At 39.9% G+C, this 20,110-nt stretch overlaps 1 protein-coding gene across 1 annotated transcript in view; it reads left to right on the forward strand.

Annotated features, from left to right (window-relative positions):
* Nucleotides 1–20,110, forward strand: part of RFX4 (regulatory factor X4) — a gene marked incomplete at both ends in the record, with an annotated part of 85,915 nt that overhangs the window by 34,788 nt on the left and 31,017 nt on the right. Inside the window, 5 exons of the mRNA XM_082280820.1 lie at nt 8,603–8,664; nt 13,384–13,597; nt 14,447–14,524; nt 16,336–16,499; nt 18,475–18,575. Coding sequence (XP_082136946.1) covers nt 8,603–8,664; nt 13,384–13,597; nt 14,447–14,524; nt 16,336–16,499; nt 18,475–18,575 — 619 coding nt within the window. The remainder of the gene's footprint in view (nt 1–8,602; nt 8,665–13,383; nt 13,598–14,446; nt 14,525–16,335; nt 16,500–18,474; nt 18,576–20,110) is intronic.

Raw genomic sequence — 20,110 nt, forward strand, 5'->3', positions numbered from 1 at the left:
GGGAGTAGAGAGATTAACAGAGAGACAGTAATACAGACTGTTTTCATAGGAAGCCAAGCTAATAGCAATTAAAGGAACAAGAAGAGCAAAGAAGAGAAATACTGTATAAATAAACAGCTCTTAAAAAGCAGCCTGTACTCCTAAGCCACATAAAGTATACATAAAATTAGGAATACTCTGGCATGGCTATTAATTGATATATTCTCATATAACAAAGGGAGCTGTAACTTTGTTAGTCAAGATTTTTGTGTTTCACTCACTCATTTAGCATGCAGAAATGCCAGTTTTATCTATACCAGCATTTGCCAATGTGCTGTGCTACCTAGCCTGTCATTACAGTACTTTTTATTGTCTGCAAAAGACAGGACCCAGCATTCTTTTATATACCTTAACTAAATAGTAATTAGGGAGGGCCCTGTGAATTTGCTGGTTACAGCTCAGCATTAAGTGGAGAGTTCAGTGTTAAACTCCTCCTCTTACTGTAGACAGCCAAGCATTTTATATTTTGATTTCATGCAAAAGTGAGGCAGAATAAGTGAAAATATTCCATGGAAGCAGTGAGAAGACAGGGAGGTACAGTGGGGCAGGGCAGGTGTGTCACAGAGTTATTAACAATCAAATGTTGCATATGAGAACAAGCTCTCTCACAGTGGACGTGTTTAGACTGTGAATTAGCCTTCAGGCAGAAGGAGTGAAAGCCCTGTTGCTGAGGTCACTTAAAAAGGACGGCAGCCTTGTGCCCCTCAGCCCTGTGCTGCAAATGCCTTGGGCTCTGCTCTGGGACCTTGGGGATTTGGAGAGCAGTTTAAGGTGTTTCCAGCTGCAAGTTCTGCCACTGCCTGCTGCAGGGAAGGTTGTGCAGATGTATCTTTGTTTTGGGTTTTACCTGAGCAACATGTTGACATAAAACGCTGGTGATAATTAACACACTGAGCAAAGAATTATGGTGGATGATGACTCTCACTTCTCATTCTTATGGGGTTTCATTGCAAAAACGAAATCATTCTGGATAAGGGCCTTCACCGAATCAAGTAAAAAGCAGGAGTGTTTTGAGCATTTCCAAAGCCCTCAGTAGCTATTGTGGGGGGTGGGAGGGTGCCATAAGGCTGTCCTGGCTCTACCATTCTGCCCAGCTGTTAGCTGGGTTGGCAGGTCTTTGAGCTTCTCTTTCACTTTTATTTCCAACAGTGATTTTTGTTCTAGTTTCTTTTGTGACCCTGTATGTACACTGCTTTCTTAGTCAAGACCCTCGAAGATGTAATCTTCCTCAACTGCACCGATCTCTCCCATCCTCCGTGTCCTCAGTTCACTGCTTTAAATTTACTGTGCAGTGCTAATTCCCCTGCCGGGCCCTGCCATATCCCTCCCCCAGAACAGAAGGACTGACTCGTGGTGAAACCACTTTGCATCCTCCTGAAGCTGAGCTCTTCCCAACTCCCATGTGCCCCCTGGAGGATAAATACTTTCCTCGTCTGGTTCGGTGTTGGGTTGGCTTTTTTTTTTTAACCTTTGGGGCTTTCCTGCCATGTCTTTTGAGAAGCAATAATAAATTAATGTTTGAAAAGGAAAACGGAGGTTGCTGGCGCTTCTCAGGGTGGTTTTTCCCCAATCTGAGGTCCTTTTACATCATTTTGGCATCTTAAAGAGGCTTAACATGGATGCACGCTCACACAAATTTTGTTGCTTTGTGACTGGCTTTGCTGTAAGCGAAAATCACATTCCAAGTAATGCATTTCATTAGATAAAAGGCAAAGTCCACAATAGACTTGTAATATTGCTTAGGAGAGAACCCTTTTCCCCCAATAGTTTACTTTGCTCCAGGGAGGTACAAGCTGTACCAGCCAGATTCCTTTTTCATCACAATGTACTGTCTCTATGCCCAGAAGTTTTGCTGGCAGGACTGCCCCTCCAAGCATGACTAGGATAAATAGGATTTACAGTTTCTTGCTGTCATACTGTATGATTTTAATGTTTGAAAAGGACAGACAAGACCTTTATTAAAACCTCATTGATAATGACATTGTGATGTGATTGCATTCTGGTTTGTCTTTGTATTGAAATGCACCTATCAGGAAATTGCCTGCTGTTGTTCATAAGGAGATACTTCTCCTGAAGACGTGGTTTTTTATTTCTTTACTCTCAATTTGCTCTTAAGTAGCCTCAATAGTAAGTGGTATAGCAAAGCCATATTTACTCTTAGTGCTCTCTTCTGATAAGTTAAAACAGCATTTGCTTTATTATGAGCAATTTCTACAACACTGAATACAAAAATAGAACTGGGGAAAAAATCAATGTAAATCCGAGGATGTGGTTTCCCTTATTGCATCAAATCAGTTGTCAGTGCTATCTGAGCAGTCCTCGCTTTTTCTTCATCCCTTTTTAACAGCTAGGGTTCCTGACTGAAGGACACTTAACACCAGTATGAGTTTTCTTCCCAATTCAGAACCTTCTAGGCCAAGCTCCTCTGATGAGCCCATAATAACACAAGTACTGCAGAAGCAGTCATGCTGGTGTGGGGAATGGTGATCCTACAGTGTAGTCAGAAAGGTCATTGCTCCCTTGGCTCTACTTCACTCATCCCTTGTATTATTGCAGGTTGCTGACTACTGCCTGTTTCTCCTTGAGCCTGGGGAGTAAGAAAACCAGGGAGGACAGCTCAGTTTCTCTAGAGTGACTTTTCCTTTCTCAATCCCCTACAGCAATGGGATTTTTAATGGCTTTGCCACTTCAAGCATCTGGCTTCCAGTTAGGCCTTAAGCATGGAGTGGCCCCTGGGCTGCTTTACCTCACGCCTTGTCAACACGTCCCAGAGGCTGTGCTCAGGGTCTGCCAGAGTGCGGGGATCCTGGCGCTCAGCCTTTTCCCACAGATAGGTTGGGTGATGGCAGGCAGTGTGCTGGCACCAGTACAGAGCAGGGGGAGTTGTGCAGGGTTTTAGATCTGCTTGGCTTCAGCAAGTCAGCACCAAAAGTGGCCACAGCTCAGCTAAGGATCTGAGGCAGAACACTCAGTGTTTGCAGCTTTGTTGGGACGCAGTAATCTGTTTGATCGTGCCTTAGGCTGAATTCCATCTGGCCAGAGGAACTGCTGAAGGAGGATATTGTTTTACATAGATGAATTTGAGGAGAGGTCTCACAAGCTTCACTAAAGAGTCCAGTTCAGTTGGTGCTCCTCACAGAATCTAATCTCCATAGCAGGCAGGGTTGGGCACAGGTTTTTCTGCCTTGCTTTGCAATATCAGTTGAGATGTATCAGTGCTAGAAACAAGTTTTTATCCTACAGCTAGACCATGCCCTATTCAAAAACTTGGGAAAGTAAGTAGAGAGAAATGGGAAAGTTATTGAATCTAAATAGGCAACAGATCTGCGGTCAAGAGTACTGAGCCTGCACATTGCAATCTTCCCTCCTGGCCATGCAAGTAAGCAACCAAGGGGTAGAGAAGGCATAGACACAGCCACACCTCTTCTGCTTTTGTTTGCACAGCTTGGTGGATTTCAGAGACAGAAATGGTATTTTGGACTACTTTGATTATGCTCTTTCCAATCAGTGGGTGCAAGTTTTCTTGACCATTTCCTCAAGACTATAGGTTGTTGAATCAGCCCCAAGCCATCTTTGAGCCAAAAGGACCCTCTTAACACAGGTGTTAATATAACAGGCTGCCTCAGAGCAGGATTTTGAAAAGCACGGAAGCTGATGGGGAAACCCTGAAATGATCCAGCTGGAAAAGTAATGGCTCAAAGATGAATGAGCCAAAAATCCTTACAAGACCGAGGACATCAGTATTGCTTGTGTTTCACAGCAATGAGAATAAGGAAAGCATCTCTCTGTGAGAATAAAGCTATGTTAGGTATCACTGATTTCTTTGCTGCTGCCATGGCAAAGAGTATTAAGACTGAAACACCACAATAGAAGTTAGTAAATAAACACACATCTTCTATACCTGACTTCATAAAAGAAAAGCATGCTGTCTAGATATGGGACCTGAAACCTGAATTAAGATTAACAGAACCAGGCCCTGTTATGAAGAATTGTTACGGGAGGAAAGAGAATGTATTCCATGGTATGCAGAATCTCTCTAGAACCTCATAGAACTAGCAAGCGCGGAACCTGGAATCCATTTCTCATTCTGGCAGTGTGCAGTTGCTGGGTTGCAACTTAATTTGATCTTATTTCACTACTCTGTGAAATTCTAGAAACAAGACTAGAATCATGTCAAATAGAAAGGAACAAGACTAACGAAGAATAGCATCCCTTCTAGATCAGGAGCACTGACAAAATGTTCATGCCTTGTGAAAAGCAGAAATTTAAATTATTCAAGTGTAAAGACTTCTAAAAACCATCCTCTGCCTGTTGGCCCATAGTAAAATTTAATATTTGGACAAAGGAGGGAAGAAAAAAATTACTTTGAAAGTTCCAGACATCTCTGGCTTCTCTCATCCTTACTTGTTTGCATGAAGACAGACACATAAGGTGCTTTATAAGATTTCTTTTCCCTGTTTTGTTTTGACATATCATAGATGACTTTAGATGGAAAAATTGAGAAACACAGAGTTCAGAGTTGGATAGTGAATGCAATGAGGAGTGATGGGTCACAGGGTAGTGGTGAAAGCCAAATGTCCATGCCCATGGCAGAATGTTTGGAATAAACTGATCTTTAAGGTCCCTGCCAACTCAAGCCATTCTGTGATTCTATAATTCTTCATTTTAAAGCTGAGCCTGGATCTGCTTGTGTTGTAATGTTGCAGTACCGGAGCTGTGGGGAGAGAGGCAGTGGCAGAAATGACAGCTGGCAATAATCAGGTTGAAGGAATGCAGCCTTGCAGCCTTTAGTGGGTAACAGAGCAGCTCCTGCAGTTACCAGTGCCTAAGGTTAATAGATTGTGCAGACTCTAATACAGACCCTGACAGAGGAAGTGCATTTTTCTTGCTGTTGATCCAAAAGCTTTCTATGTTTTACACAGATGCTTAAGTGACCCATTTTATTTTTATTGCCTTAAGAATGACCAAACATACAAGTAACTAGGTATTTAATTCAAGTTTATTCAGACACCTCTGCTAGGTTTAAAAAGCTGAAGTGGGATAAAAATCCTGTATTCTCCCCATATGATCTACCTGCACAGACATTCCGAAAACCATTTGTCAGGACTATCTGCAGAAATGTTATACAAATGCTGACCTGGATATACTAGTCCCCTAAAAAAATGTAAACTAAATATATGTTGTTTTATAATGTAATGACTTCTGTCTTCATCTTAGGTATGCACTAGGCACTCACCAGGAGAACTGTGGAGTAGCAAAAAGATAAAGCAGTTCTTAATAATACTGTTTTTAATCAAGAAAGGCATAGAAGATCTTCTGTAGGCGGAAGGCAAGATCATGTCTTAAGAACAGTTCAGAGAAAAGAGAAGGAAAACAGATTGAAGTTCAGTAACTGAGAAAGAAATTGCAGAAACATTTTTTTTTCTGAGGCTAACATAATAGGGACAGAAGCTATTTCTGTGTGAAATTCCTGGTCTACATCTGTCTCAAAACCAAAAAGCCAGCTAGCCTAAAATAATGCCTAACAGTCAAAACTGCCATATAACTTAGGTGAAATTTTACTTGGAATGCATAAAACCTGTACCTTTTTCTCAGCAGATCTTCCAGAGCAGCTGGAATTATGGTCACTTTGGATGAGTGTGAGATGAAATTTTAGCTCCACTGAAGGACAGTGGTAAAGATCCATTCACTCCAGAATTCCCTTGGATACCACCCTTGAGATCTTTTTGCCACTGTTTCTTTGAGAATCCAGAACTCAGAACCCTGTGAGAACAGGGCCTGGGCCCCATTCAGAAAGCAGCTCAGAGTGCATGGTCTGGTCTTGATTCATCTGCTTGTGCAACTTCACTGCAATGATCAGAGGAAAATGATCCAACTTGGTTTTCAGATCCAAACCTGGATTTTCATGTCTGACAATTAGAACCCACTTCCTTCCCCACACAACTGTAAAATTAACACATTTTGTCTATAGGTCTTTAAAAGTTAATAAACCAACAATGACATATTTGTGCAGTAATTTTTCAGGCTGACAATGATATAAATTTAAAAGAAAAACAAACATATTGGGATCTCTGCGTTTTCTCTCTCCACTGATTTCAGCACACAGTGAACTCCACTTTTTCCTGCCTGATCTGACTTCCTCTCCCCTTTCAGGGAAATCTTCCTGCCTTTACCAGTATCATTGCACAGAGATTTGCATAAACATAGCTGAATATAAACATTTATATGAACAGAGAGTTCTTTCAGTACACGATTTGTTTTGTTTCAAACACAGACATTAATAACCACGCATATGTGTACAAGCACCTAGGTGTAAGTATACCATGTTATATTTTACATATACAGCATTAGATAAAAATGTCCTGACTTCTTTTTCAAAGGTTTTCTTGATTGTTCTCTTTTTTTTTTGTTTTGTAAATTACTGGGAAATAGTGTTTTAAGTGATGCATAATTTTAAGATACATTCTGAAAGGTGTATCTTGTTTAAAATGTGCTGGATTTGAAAAAGAAACAAGGAAAAGAAAAAAGGATCATCTGATCAACTGCTTCATTATTATTCTCTTTTTCTGATCACCTCTGCCCTCGTATGTAGAAATTGGCTGATTTATTTAAATCCCAGGAACTCCCACAGCATATGGTTCATAAAGTAGCATTTACAGTGTGCATTGTAACACTTCACTGCCACTGGAAAGACTTGAAAGTAATATGGTTTGATGCTGTTCCAAAAGGAAAAATAGAGTAAAACTATCACTAATATTAAGTCAATTGCTGTAAAAGCAGCTTTTGGAGAAGGATGATATTTTCTGAATGAAAACTGATGCAAGAAAACCCCAAAAAAAACAACCAAAAAAACCAACACAGCCAACCCTAAAAAAATCCCCTAGCCCAAAACCACCATCCTCAGAAAGTAGTTCTTCAACACTGCCTTTTTTCCCACAGCCTTGTGGAGCCCCCAACCCTGTCTGCAGAAAATGAAAGAGAGAGGGGTGGGATTAATGTGTAATTAAAGGGAATTTGGAAGGCTGAGATGTTGCGGAATGTTAGATCAGTAGCTGGAACAGCATGTGGTGTTCTTTAGGCAGGCTTCATTGAATCCATACAAAAAAAGAAAGAAGGGCTTCTTGCCTGTCTGCTCATTTATCAAACAGCTAGGCTGAACTTTCACAGCTCCACAAAAGTGTTTTACTGTTTGCTGAAGTTTTGCTCCAGAAATTAAAGCTGAACAACCTAGCGACTCTGAGTCTTTGCTGCATTTTTGACATCAGCCACCTTGTGCAAAGCTCTTGGAAACTAACACAGGTCAATTTTTACATGATACTAAGGGAAGGTTGTACCTTCGCTAAACTCCCCCCAAAAAGTACTGAAGAAATGGTCAAATATGTGACATTGTAATGTCTTTATTTATATAGCACCCTTTGATCTAAATACATGTTCCAAAGCTTTCAGTCATCAATCAGGATTAAATATTTGTCATGGTGGCAAAATGGCTAATGGAGGAAAAAAAAAATCTATATTATTTAATCAATTTAAATTGACTTTTTTCCTAGTTGAACAGTTTTATTCCATCTTGAAGGCTTGTTTTCCTTTAATATTAGTTGCTACTACCCCCCAAAAGAGGAAGCATTTAGCAATTTATATAACAAAACCACAATTAAAATGGATTACAAATTTCAAAAGGAAGAAACTCCTTCGCAAGTAAATCTTCAAGGCTTACTGCAGTTTTTGTTGCGTGACTGTTCTCTCAGAAAAATTTTCCTCCTACTTCAGACCCCACTGAGAATCTGGTTTAATCCTGTGAGGTGCTGAACATCTCCTTTCCAGCAACAACAGCAAAGCTTTTTCATCAGGATTAGCCTGGTTGATAGAGGCTCTGACTACTGAAGGCACAATCTACATTCACTGATCCATTTCCTTAAATGCAACTGTCACTGAATAAGTTTTGGGTTACAGTAGCAATGTTCTTTCAATGTCTGCTGACACACTAGAGTTTGGATTCTTGATGATATCCTGCTGTTTCTGAGATCCATTTGTTTTCCATAGAGGATATATTTATAGAAGATAAATTGATTATGAGGTATCTTTACAGATGCCATGATGAGTTTTCCTTGGTAGAAACGATGCCCCTGTCAAATACCAAAATCTTTTCAGAGAATCATCTTTCAGAAAAAGAAGTGTTTAGTGGCAGGTTTGTGAAGGTCTGTAGAGAACTTTGTTGATCCTTCAAAGAGACATAAATAAATAGTAGGCCAATTCTAATTACAGTCCTCCTTAGTTTAGAGGCAGAACTGATCTTAGATTTTTAAGGAAATATATTCTACTCCAGTAACTTATGCAAGTATTTAAATTAATGGTAGTTAGTGGAATTATAGTGAAGTTTAAAGTCTCTTTCCCCTCTTTCAGTAATGGAAAAAATCAAGAGTTTATTTCTGATTTTTCCTACCACATATTTTATTGACTTCACAGTGCAGTTTTTCTGATTTTCTGTCTTGAAAGTCCATATTAAATTAAGTATTAGTAAATGTGCTTTTCCATCTATCTTAATAAAAGTTTTATTTATTTGCAGATAATAAGACAACAGTTTCCACAACTAACAACAAGAAGACTGGGAACCAGAGGCCAATCAAAGTAAGCAGTGTATGGTAATATTATCATCTCTCACAGGGCCCCACCTGGCTCTGGCTTTACTGAATGGAATCATATGAAAATAGGGAATAATTTGTCCAGTTGGGGCCTTAAAACCAACTTTGATGGAGGTTCTATTGTAGTCTTTACATTATCTTATAGATTCAGCAGTGATCCTGCAAAGGGGGCCTAATGGAGGCCAACAGCATACTGATTTGATCAGCAATATTTTCTGTATTGTTTTTCATCTCAGCTCACTTTACACAACATAAAGGACATTTGCACTCAGGAGTAATGGAACTACTGTTGGAGGCTGTGAAATAACAACTGGTTAGCATCATGTTTCAGGCTAGAGAACAAGGGTCAGAATGCTCTTTGGAATTTAGGTAGGAACATACATTGGCCTAAAGTGAAATTGTCCACAAACCTGTGTTTAACCACCATTTTTCCTGTGTAATGAAATCCAGCGTATCTTTAGGGACTAAAATATTAGCCTATTGCCTTACCCAAAGTTGGTATTTTCTGAGAACAGTTCATCCTAATTCCAGAATGAGAAACTGATTCAGAATTAAGAATACACTTCCTGGGGTATTTGACTTTTTCCAATTGTTGATAAGATGTGATTTTACCAATTTATGAAGAGGATACAGTGATGTTATTATACTTTTTTTCTGCTTGTGGACTCAAAGAAATTTTTCCAGTGTAGCTTTGAATCTTTTTCTGGCAAGCATTAGGCCCCTCGCATAATAAAATCTGCTTTTCTTGCTTAGCTTTCACAGAATCCTACAGAGTAGCAAAAGTGTAGTATCTATAGCTCACAAGTGAAAATACTATGGAAGGGGAAATGAAAAAGTGAGATGGTGTGTTTGCAAAATTTTGTTGGTAAAGCTTCTCTTTCAAAGTAAAGCCTGAAAAACACGATGTTGCTAAATGCTAGGAATGAAATATGCTATTAGGATTGAGCTTACATACTAAAGCTAGAACGACCTGCTCTTTAAAGAAAAAAAGAAACTAAGACGCTAAAAGAAATGCAATTAAAGATAGATTTACTGTGCTCTTCTAATAAGTGGTCCATGCCAAGCAGTATTTCTTTGATGGGACAACATGTTCTTTCCCCAGCTTGATGTTTTCTTAGTTTTTGTAACTAAGCTTTCTTTTTCTAGAACAGACATATTTAAGCAGCTAACTGAAGATTTGAAATCCATTCCCAAATGCAAATTCAGAGTTGCCGTAACATCACTCATCAAGCCACCAGACAAACTCTCAGGTGGAAATTCTGAGCTAGCCCAACAGCATACTAGGAAAGCATGACAGGTCTATAATCAGAGTGTCAGGATTTAGTACTGAATGTAAGTTTTGTGGAGGTTCATAAAGATTCCTCATAAAAAGTGAAAGTGTGCACAAGTTGCTTTGTGGACACATTCATATGAGTACCCCCTATCAGCCATCAAATCATCCTGACATCAGCTACAATTTTGTTACTTGTCCTTCCATTTAATTAAAGCAGTGACCACTGCTTTATTTCCAAACCAGAGCTCCTCCCACAGCACCAGGAGTCTCTCAGAGGGCAAGACGCTCTTGATCTGCTGATTAGAGGTGTCTTGCACCTCTAAAAGCTGTCTCTTTACTCTCACTGAGGCTACAAGTCAGTGAGGCTTAATATTTCTTCACAATTTCTCCCTAACTTGCCTGCCTGTCAGAGCAGCTTTCAGGTCACATACTCCTTTCATGCCGCTTGTGCAATGGTTCTGCTCCCCATCTAGCAAATAAGGGGCTTCTGTCACATGCACACAGAAGCTACATGCATGCTGTACTTCAGGATAAATGCTCTCCTTGGCAGACCCAGCACAGCTGTAACTGAGCTCTGGTTTTGTTTTCAGAAACATCTGACTGCATTCCAGTTAAGTGTTACGTAAAGAAATTACTTTAGGCATTAACACTTTGGTCCCTTTATCACCAACTGTGCTGACCGATTGCTGCCAGTATTATTCTCGTTCCACTTCCCTGCTACTGCCAAAGGAAATTCAGCCACAGAAGTGGTTAAGATTATCTGACTTCACACTGTTCTGCCTTCAGTCTTTTTATAGCACGGCTGCCTTGTAGCATTACAAAGTTCAGAGCTACAATGGTGCTATACTCTTGCTCATCAGTTGTGAGCTTTCTGGTTTGCAGCTGGTTTATTGATGTAAGCATGCAGCTGTTCTCTATGGCACTGAGCTTAAAAACAGTTCCACCACAGGTGAGCCGTGAGAAGGCAGCTGAACATAAAAAGCAATTTCTTTCTGTACTGTAGTCTGAAACTCTTCAATTTGGTATACAAAGTGTGAGTTAAGCCAGTGGAAGCTACATGGTGTGAAGGGAATTTTGCTTCTTTCTTTCAAGGAGTGCTGTATATAACAGATCCATGAGGGTAAAAAGTATTCCACTTTAACACAAAAATGATTTTATTGTCTGCATGTTGTTTTTCTACATATCAAAATTTCAAACCCTGTTTATTGAATTAAGTTGATTTTTTTTTTTCTGATAGAAATACAAAAAAGTAATTGGAAAAGAGTCTGTATAAACTACTCTAGTGAGTTTTTGCCCTTTGGGATGGTAAAACTACTGAAAGAAGAAGCTATCTAGAAAAACTTTGGAGTTAATTTGGCTACTGCTGCCTATATGTTTTTGAAGCTACATGGAAAACTCTTATGCAGTTTACTACCAAGTGCAATATACCAGGAATTAAACATTGCACAGTGAAATTCCACTACATTTTCCAGGCTTGCGTTTTTTTCCCTTCACCGATTTAAGACAAAATTTGATATGAGACTGACCCCTGTTTATATTATAGAAGCCTTTCAGTCCTGCTTGCTCTGACTTTTTCTGTCTTCCTGTCCTTCCCTGAGCAATTTGTGTTGCTGGCTCCCCACAGCATTTCCTTTTGGGTTCCCCTGCCCCAGATGCAACACATAGGCCACGTGTGAGTTTTATGGCTCTTATGTGCAGCGCTTGCCTGGCAGCTGTGAGGGACCAAACTGGGCACTTTAACTGAGAGCTGGAAGTGTTGCCATTCAAGCTAAAAAGCCAAAGTTCTACAGCTGGTGCTGTAACCCCAGCACAAACTTGCCATTAGTTACCTGTAACAGGTTAGTCTGAAGCCTGGTTTCTTGTATAGAATGCGTGTTTTGACCTAAACTCTGATGGGAAAATTTGGAACCAATACTGTTGCTTTCTCAGGTATTGAAGTTAGGAAATTCCATTAATCACTGACATTACACCACATCAGTGTAATGTTTTAAGATGTTTCACTTGGATTATTCAATGTTGAGTTCAAGACAGCTTTTATTTTTAATGAAAACAGGGAATGTCCTCAGTGGGTATGGCCAGGGAACCATGTACTAGAAATTGGCTACAACACCCCAGACCTCCTCTCAGCCCATCTCTGCTGATAGAAAAGTTTGGGCTTCCAGCTCTTTGCCACCATTTTCTACTGGGAATTATGACATGCACTGATCTGTGGGTGAATGACTGTGAATGGAAAAAGAAAAAGTCACTGGTTAGTTAAACTACCATCACTTAGATGCTACTCTTTAACTAATTGCATTGATGACCTTTGTAGAACAGCCGAAAGCAAATTTGTGTCTATTCGAGTGAACAGATCTGAAGTAGTAGCTGACTGAAGAGTGAAAGAAGCTTCCAGAGACGGAATTTCTTCTGCCACCGTAGTGGGATCCAGAAGAGAGTCTCATGATGATCTGATAGGCTTTTGATAGGCTATAAGGAAAGAAGTGGAGGATCATTGAAAAGTCTGTGTAGGATTTGGCTGAAGCAGAAGTATACCAGCAATACAATCTTGTGATGCCTTTTGTAATCATTACAAATTTAGCTGATGGGTTGGGTGCCTACAGCTGAGAAACCAAAATAAAAGTTGGGAAATTACAGAAGGACTAAGATAACCTTTGCTCCTTTGATGCAAGAGTTTTGCTTGATAGTCAGTGCTTCCATTGGCACCTGTAATAAAGCTGAGTGGTAGCACAAAGTTGTGCCATGAGGCCACCGATCTGTTTCTGCAGCACAGCCACACTGTAATTCCCAGTGTGGCCTCCCAGCAGAGTTAGTGCTGTGTGGTATCCCTCGCTGATCAAAGCCCAGTGCTGATGCTAGGGTATGAAGCAAATAATTGGAATTGTACATTTCCTGCCATTCATTGCTTTCCAGCACAAGCCCTTTCCCCACCTCTTTTGGTTGAAGTGTTTTCAATTTTTGAAACTGTTCTGATCAGCTCAATTGCAATAAAGACTCGTGCTTTTCAGAGACCAAACCAGCCCTCACCAGCCTGAGAATCAGGGAGCTGAAGTAACAACAGAAGGGCCAGTCCAGAGGGTCTGTACCTCTGCTTATTGCTAAACTAAAGGAGCAGCTGCACTACAGAGCTCTGCCAACAAGTAGCTTTAGGACACTTTTTATTTCTGTACTAAGAAGTTAAAAAAGGGAAGTACATTATTTTCCTGCCCTACATCAGAGTCACCTTTCTTCTACCACAAGGAATGAAAATTGTAAGCTCAATATATTACCACTTATTCTGCTGCTGAATCAATGCTTGTAAATAATATATAAACTATTGCTCAGTCTATTTTGCTGTAGAAATCACTTGCATTATCAGTTGCCCATTTTCCTCCATATATTCTTCTTTAATTTTCAAACAATCTGCTTTATAAAATACACATCTCTATGTATCAGGTACCATTATTATGGAATTGCAGTGAAAGAAAACTCCCAGTATTATGATGTGATGTATTCTAAAAAAGGAGCAGCCTGGGTCAACGAAACAGGAAAAAAAGAAGTAACCAAACAGACAGTGGCGTATTCACCAAGATCCAAACTGGGAACATTGCTGCCAGAGTTTCCAAATGTCAAAGATCTAAATCTGCCAGCCAGTCTGCCAGAGGAGAAGGTAACACTTTGGAAATCTTTTCTCAGCTTGTCTTGGTTTGTTTTTTTCCCTGCTCTGGATGAAAGCTTTGTCTAATACATAAAGACTTTAACCTAGAGTAAGTTTAATTATGCTTTGACTTGATTTATGGGGGACTGAATTACTTCATCTAATAGGAAGAAATATCTTCCCTTAAAATAGGCAGCTGAAACTATCAGCTGTAGAGTATTTCTAACGCTCATGAACATTTTTTAAAAGTTGCATTACATATAGGAGGGCAACTTTTAAAATTATGTGATGTTGGAGTGCAACTTCTAAAATATGTTACAGCCCTCTAATCTGTGAACACACTTGAAGGCAAACTGAAAAACAGTTCTAATGCTTTCTTGAGCAGAGAGGGACTTAGTGCATTTCTTATCCTTCTAGAGTAGAAATTCAGAGAATCCCAGCTGCACATATGACAAAAATGCTCTGGCTTCTCTTGGCTGAGCTTGCTGGGTTTCTGGTTCTATGCACATGTGTAGTATCAATGTGAAATGGACAAAAGAATGGGTTTTTTTTAGTTCTTTATGTCCTAATTAAGGCCACATTCTCGTCTTTGATCTCACTGAGGCTTTTTGCTCCTCTTACATTTGAAGAATCCCCATTGACAGAAAAATCCATGAATTCAAAGGGAGAATTTACTTTTGAGAAGAAAACTCATCTTACAGCTTATCTAACTAGACTTTAACTGATTTCATTATTTTTGCAGTTGTGCATAGATAAGGTAAGAAAAAACTTGCTTTTTCTGTGCTCTGTATTCTGATAATTTTAAAAGTGGATTTCTTAAAGCAGAATGATCTTTTGTGTTTCTCCTTCATTTTTTTTCAGGTTTCTACCTTTATTATGATGTATAGGACTCACTGTCAGAGGATCCTAGACACTGTAATAAGAGCAAACTTTGATGAGGTATGGTTAGAAACTGCAGTTGCTGTTTAATGATACAGAAGGTACCAGTGGGTTTGAGACCCTATTTTGTATGTTATATTACAGACTTACAGCTTGTGGTGCTCGATGCTTTTCAGGAGCAAGGAACAATAGCTGTACTTGAGTGTATAATATGTGACTGATAGCCCTAAATGTCACTTACAATGCTGTGTGAGTTGGAGGAACAAAAGCAATGAGAATGTTTTTGCCCTCTGTTCTCTAGCAGGATTAAGGTAGCAATATCCCCTTACAAGATGTTGGACAATCCAGTTCTTACAACTCAAGGAGTGTGTCCACCACAACTTTTTGTTGGAACTGAGCTGCCCGAAGGAATTCCTCTGAGTGCTCAGCAGAGCCAGGGCAGGTGTCACAGCCACAACAGTGGGCTCTGCTGGTCTGTTAACAATGATGCAGAGTGGTGGGGGGATTACAGCCTCCCAGATATCCCAGAGAGCCACAGCTGAAGTCTTCAGTTGCTCAGTTGTGCTGCAGTGCAGCTGGGAACACACACACACTGCTCAGCAGTTAATGCCATCTCTTAGAGAGGGATAAGGCTTGTACCTGTTCATATCTGACTGAATCTGAGGGGTTTCTGGGAGTGCACGCAGACAGCTCTATAATTAGAACTGAAAAATAAAATGTTACTGGAATGCAAGCAGGTTTATGTAACATGGGAGGATGGCTTCTTATCCAGGATAATATATCTGGCTATAGAGATACTGAGGACTTGATTCAAATATTTCATTCAGGTCCTGGAAAAAAAAAAAACAACAAGGGAAATGGGTCTTTTGACTCTGTCTTCTGAACAAGGGGAAGAAATTCCCTGTTTTTCTTCTTACTGTTTAATTCTCACACTCTTCTGGTTAAAGCTCATTTTGCACCCTTGTACACAGTCTAGAAGTTTCCATGTGAGAACATTATGTGATACATTCAGGAAATTTAGCTCGGTGAGTCTCAGAATAGTTTCTTAAGAGCAAGATGCTATATTTTATTAGGGTTATCAGGATCTCTGGTAGGGAAGGGGCTGAGCAGTAACGATATAGAAATGGCAAATACTCTTTGCCACACGTGGTGTGGTTGCTTACTTCACTACAGATTGTGTGCAGAAAGTTATCATTTGTGAATGCTGGTGTTCTGACCCCTGTGGAACTGATCATATCAGTCTCAGAAGAACACCTTTATTTCCTAAACTAAAATTTTCAGAGGTACGTTTTGCTGTGTCTGAAACCTCTCCCCTATTTTTGGGTTCTTTGCTTTTCTCCACTTTTTCTCCACTTTCCTTCCTGGTGGAGGAAAGATAAAATCCAAAAGTGTGGTGTTTCTTTCCAAAGCAAAGACAGAAAATGGTACATTGACCCTTGTAAGCCATGTGCTATCCTCCTCTCCCTCCCTCCCTCCCTCCACCAAGCCCTAGATTGCATTCCTTTGTATACAGCGACAGAGTGCACAGAGAGAGAAAAAGGCTTGACATGTGGAAGCCAAAGAGTTACACTCACCAGCCACTGACAGAAGGTAAAAATACAGTGATTCCCATGGGTGTCTCTACTGCAGTAGCACAAAGACTCCCTGTCACCAGCTCAGAGGGTCTCCTCACCCTTTGGCTGATTATCCCATTGTGTGCTACGTTACAGTATGAGCCTGTCTAGTTAAGGAACATGCCTTGCCTGTGTTGCATTCCATTAACTCAGCTCTGGGGCTAAAAAAATGATGCTGTGTAAGCAGGATCATTTAAAGAGAATGGTATTTGTGGCCTTTGATGATTTTAACATCCCTGCTTCTTCTCTTGATCGCAGGTTCAAAGTTTTCTTCTGCACTTTTGGCAAGGGATGCCTCCTCATATGCTGCCCGTACTGGGTTCTTCAACTGTAGTGAATATAGTGGGAGTTTGTGACTCAATTCTGTACAAGGCAATTTCTGGGGTTTTGATGCCAACGGTACTACAAGCCTTACCTGACAGGTAACTGATCCCTTAAGGCTCAGCTGTCTTTGCTATACTTCTTTTCTTCAAGAATGACACCAGTTCTCAGAGAGCTGCTTGCTTCCACCTGTTTTCTGACTTTAAATCCAAATGTCACTTGAAAGGCGTTGCAGAGCTTACATGGTCCTGAAAAGATGTTCATATTTTCACAAGACTTGTATTAAGAAAAACTTGGAGTTGGGGGTTTTTGTGTGATGAAGGATACCACTTTCTTCTTGGTTTCTTAATGTTCAGCTAAACTCAAACTAAATTCACTTTTCCAATCCATGTGGTAGATTTCAGCTGGTCTCTTCCTACCTGGTATTCATGTGAGTCCAAGAATTCTTGTTCATAGAGGTAAAGCAGGACAGAGATCAACAATCCACAGCAAAAAGTGTAATCACTGAGTGCAGTCAACATGTTTTCCCCTCTGGTTTTACTTATATGAGCATCAGGAAAAAATCCTTTTCTAAATAGTCTTGTACACCTTTAGCATTATTTGACTGATGTGTTCTTGACATTGAGTAATTTGTTAAGAATATTTCTCTAGGAGTTTTTTAATGGTGCTGTGCATTTAGCTTTTAAGATTTTAAAGTGTCTCTAATCAAGGAAAATGCTTTCACGATGTTGTTCTGCTCTCTTATGTACATTTCATGACTGCTAAAGTGAAAGTATTTTACACAAGAAATCTGCTATAAGCATGAGCTCTTCTTGATAAGACATGTATATTTTTACAGGCTTTTCTCCTCACCCCCCCAAATCTATTTCATTGGAAGGATTAAACAGAACAGCAGTCCTTTTTTCAAGCTGCTTAGTTCTTTCATAGCAAATAAGGAGAGACTTGAGTGTGAATATAGACTTTTGTAATGCATATAAAGGGCCAGATTGTGGCTATTAAGCCATAGCCTGCACTGGAGGGGGTGAAGAAGGGTCTCATTGCAATGGAAGCTCCTGAAGGAAATCTTGCTGACTCAGGCAGAATCCTCTGAGATACTTCCTGGGAACAAATTCTGGCTATCCAGAATAGGCACTTTTTAGTGAGCCCAGAGGTTGTCATCCATCCCCTGTTCTCTCTTTAGGTGCTTTTGTGGAGCAGAGCAGGCCTATGGCCATGTTTGTTTTAACCACCTCTGTTCTTAGTGCATGTGCTAGGAGTACAAACAGAAAATCTTCTTGGTTGAAAGGGAGAAAGTTCCTTGTATCTTTTCTCTGTCATTTGTGCATTTCTAATATTGCTACAGGCAGTGCAGCTTTGTCTGTCAGAGCCAGCTGTTAGGATCCCCTGCACAACGCTCTGCAACTAATCCTGGGAACTGTAATTTTATACTGAGGATTCCAAGGAGAAAGGCAGAAGGATCTGCCTACCTAGTGTAACAGGAAATGATGGAACCATCAGGAAACAGTAGCAAGAGAGAAGAGCAAAGTCTCACTTGTCTGAGAAAGTTCCAGTCCTGTGCAGGGCTAAGCAGGCAGGTCCTGCTCCACCTCCACCTCCCCCACCTGTGTGGGCTCGGCCTGAAAATTCCTCCCCACCACCATCATCACCCACTCACTGGCTCTGGCCTGCAGCAGGAGTTGGTTATTGCTCCACTTGAATATCCCTTTGTACATCTGTATAAATGTGGGCACAACTGAGCTGAAACCTGAAGCTTGATTTATTGTCTTTAAACAGTTGTGAATTTATATTTGTAGAGAGTGGGAATGATTTCATTTGAAGTAGAAGTACTGTTTGTAAGGATCAAAGCAATGCTGTACAGAGATACGAGGTTTTGAACACGGTGATAAATTTTGCTTTTCTTGCAAAAGTTTTCAGAAGCTTCAGAAGTTTTTCTTCATGCCTACTAACCCAAATATGTTAGCAACTCTGCATGATAATGAGTTGTAAATAAATGACTCATGGTCTTCACACGTTCACAGCTTTAATGGCACAATGCACAGAGTAAACATGATGTGATGTTGGGATTCCTTTTTTCAGTTTGACGCAGGTGATCCGAAAGTTTGCAAAGCAACTGGATGAGTGGCTGAAAGTGGCTCTCCATGATTTGCCAGAAAACCTACGAAATATCAAATTTGAGTGTATGTATTGCCCAATCTCTCTTCTGTTGAAATAGGATGGACAATGTTTATTGATTACAAATTAATTGGAAGTGAGACTAGTGTTCTTCTAGGAATTAAAACCTCTCATCATTATAAATCTTGCATTCACTTGGAATCTCCACTTGTTAATGAGAACCAATCTCATTTAGTGAAATGAGGCACTGCTCAAAATGAGAATTTCTTTTTCTTTCTTGTGGATTCTGATAAGAAATTAATTTTGTTGATAGTAAGCAAACATTAAGGATGATATTAGGCAAAGAAAATTATTAAACAAACCTTTAGGCTAGCAGAATTTGAATACAGCTTGAGGCCCTTACTCAGAAAAGTGCCAGAGTTAGAAATGAAGGAGATCAAATTACCCTGTCACCACAGGAAAGGGCACTAGTCCTTTTCAGACGTGCTTTGTAGATGCCTGCAGTGCACATCACCTATTGATAAAGCCTGCTTTATTTCACAGCTCTCAATTCTTTGCCTTTCATGAGCACTAAATTCCACACCACAAAGTTAAAGGGGAAAAAAAAAAAACTAATTTAGGAGAAGGATTAACTATTTTGATCAGCGTGGAAAATTAGGTGTATATGTTACTGAGAACAGTCAGGATGGAAGTTGGAACAACTAATTTCAGGGTGATTTGAATTGTTTACTAATTTATTTTTAAAATTAAACAAAGTCAGAAGTGAGAATATGCTTTACCACATCTTTTTCAGTTCAAAAATATCGAAAATCTTGAACAGCAAAATCTTTTTCAATCTTATAGGCAGACAGAAAGAGATGGACAGTGCACTCCCTAGGCATTCTCAATCTATATTTTTTAACTGCCTTTATGTACAGTGTGGAGGGAAAACTCACTCTGTGACCACATTTAACATCTCTTTGGAAAAATCTCCAAATCTGGTGCTTTTGATATGAGGAAAATACTGCGTGCACCCTCCCTTTTACATGAGCCTTTGTTGCTTCTGCAGCTGTTTCCTCCTCTCAGAATTTGTGAGAGTACACAGCCAGTGGAGGTACTGACAGGAGGAACTGCAAGCGTGGGTCATTTTTGCAGTTCCCAAGTCACTGATTTCAGCCAAAAAATACACAATTCAACATTTTAAAAGCTCTTTTTCCAAGAATAGGAAATATCTTAATGTAAGGTCCATATCACTTGCAAAGATCTAAACTGGGAACAGAGGAGTGGCAAGTACCTCCTGGGCCATTTCAGCCCATAAAGTATTGGTATGTCATGCAATTGCTTTCAGAAACTTAGATCAAATTCTACCTGAAACTGGATCAGAGTTTAGCCCCTACTAGTCCAGTCAAAAGACTCCTCCAAAACTTGATTGCATGAAGATTTAGCAACCTTTTCTCATTTCCACACGTAATGTAGCTATTGTTATTTTATATGTGCTTATTCTTGCACCAACATTTTTCTTTCTATTAAATTGTTCTTTCTGTTCTTCAGTTCCTTTGTGTAGCAAGAGAAAATTTGCTATGCTGAACAAGCAAAGCTTTTCCATTGTCCTCTGTTTCTC

The sequence above is a fragment of the Coloeus monedula genome (genome assembly GCF_965178545.1).
Source record: "Coloeus monedula genome assembly, chromosome: 4".
NCBI classification, from domain to species: domain Eukaryota; kingdom Metazoa; phylum Chordata; class Aves; order Passeriformes; family Corvidae; genus Coloeus; species Coloeus monedula.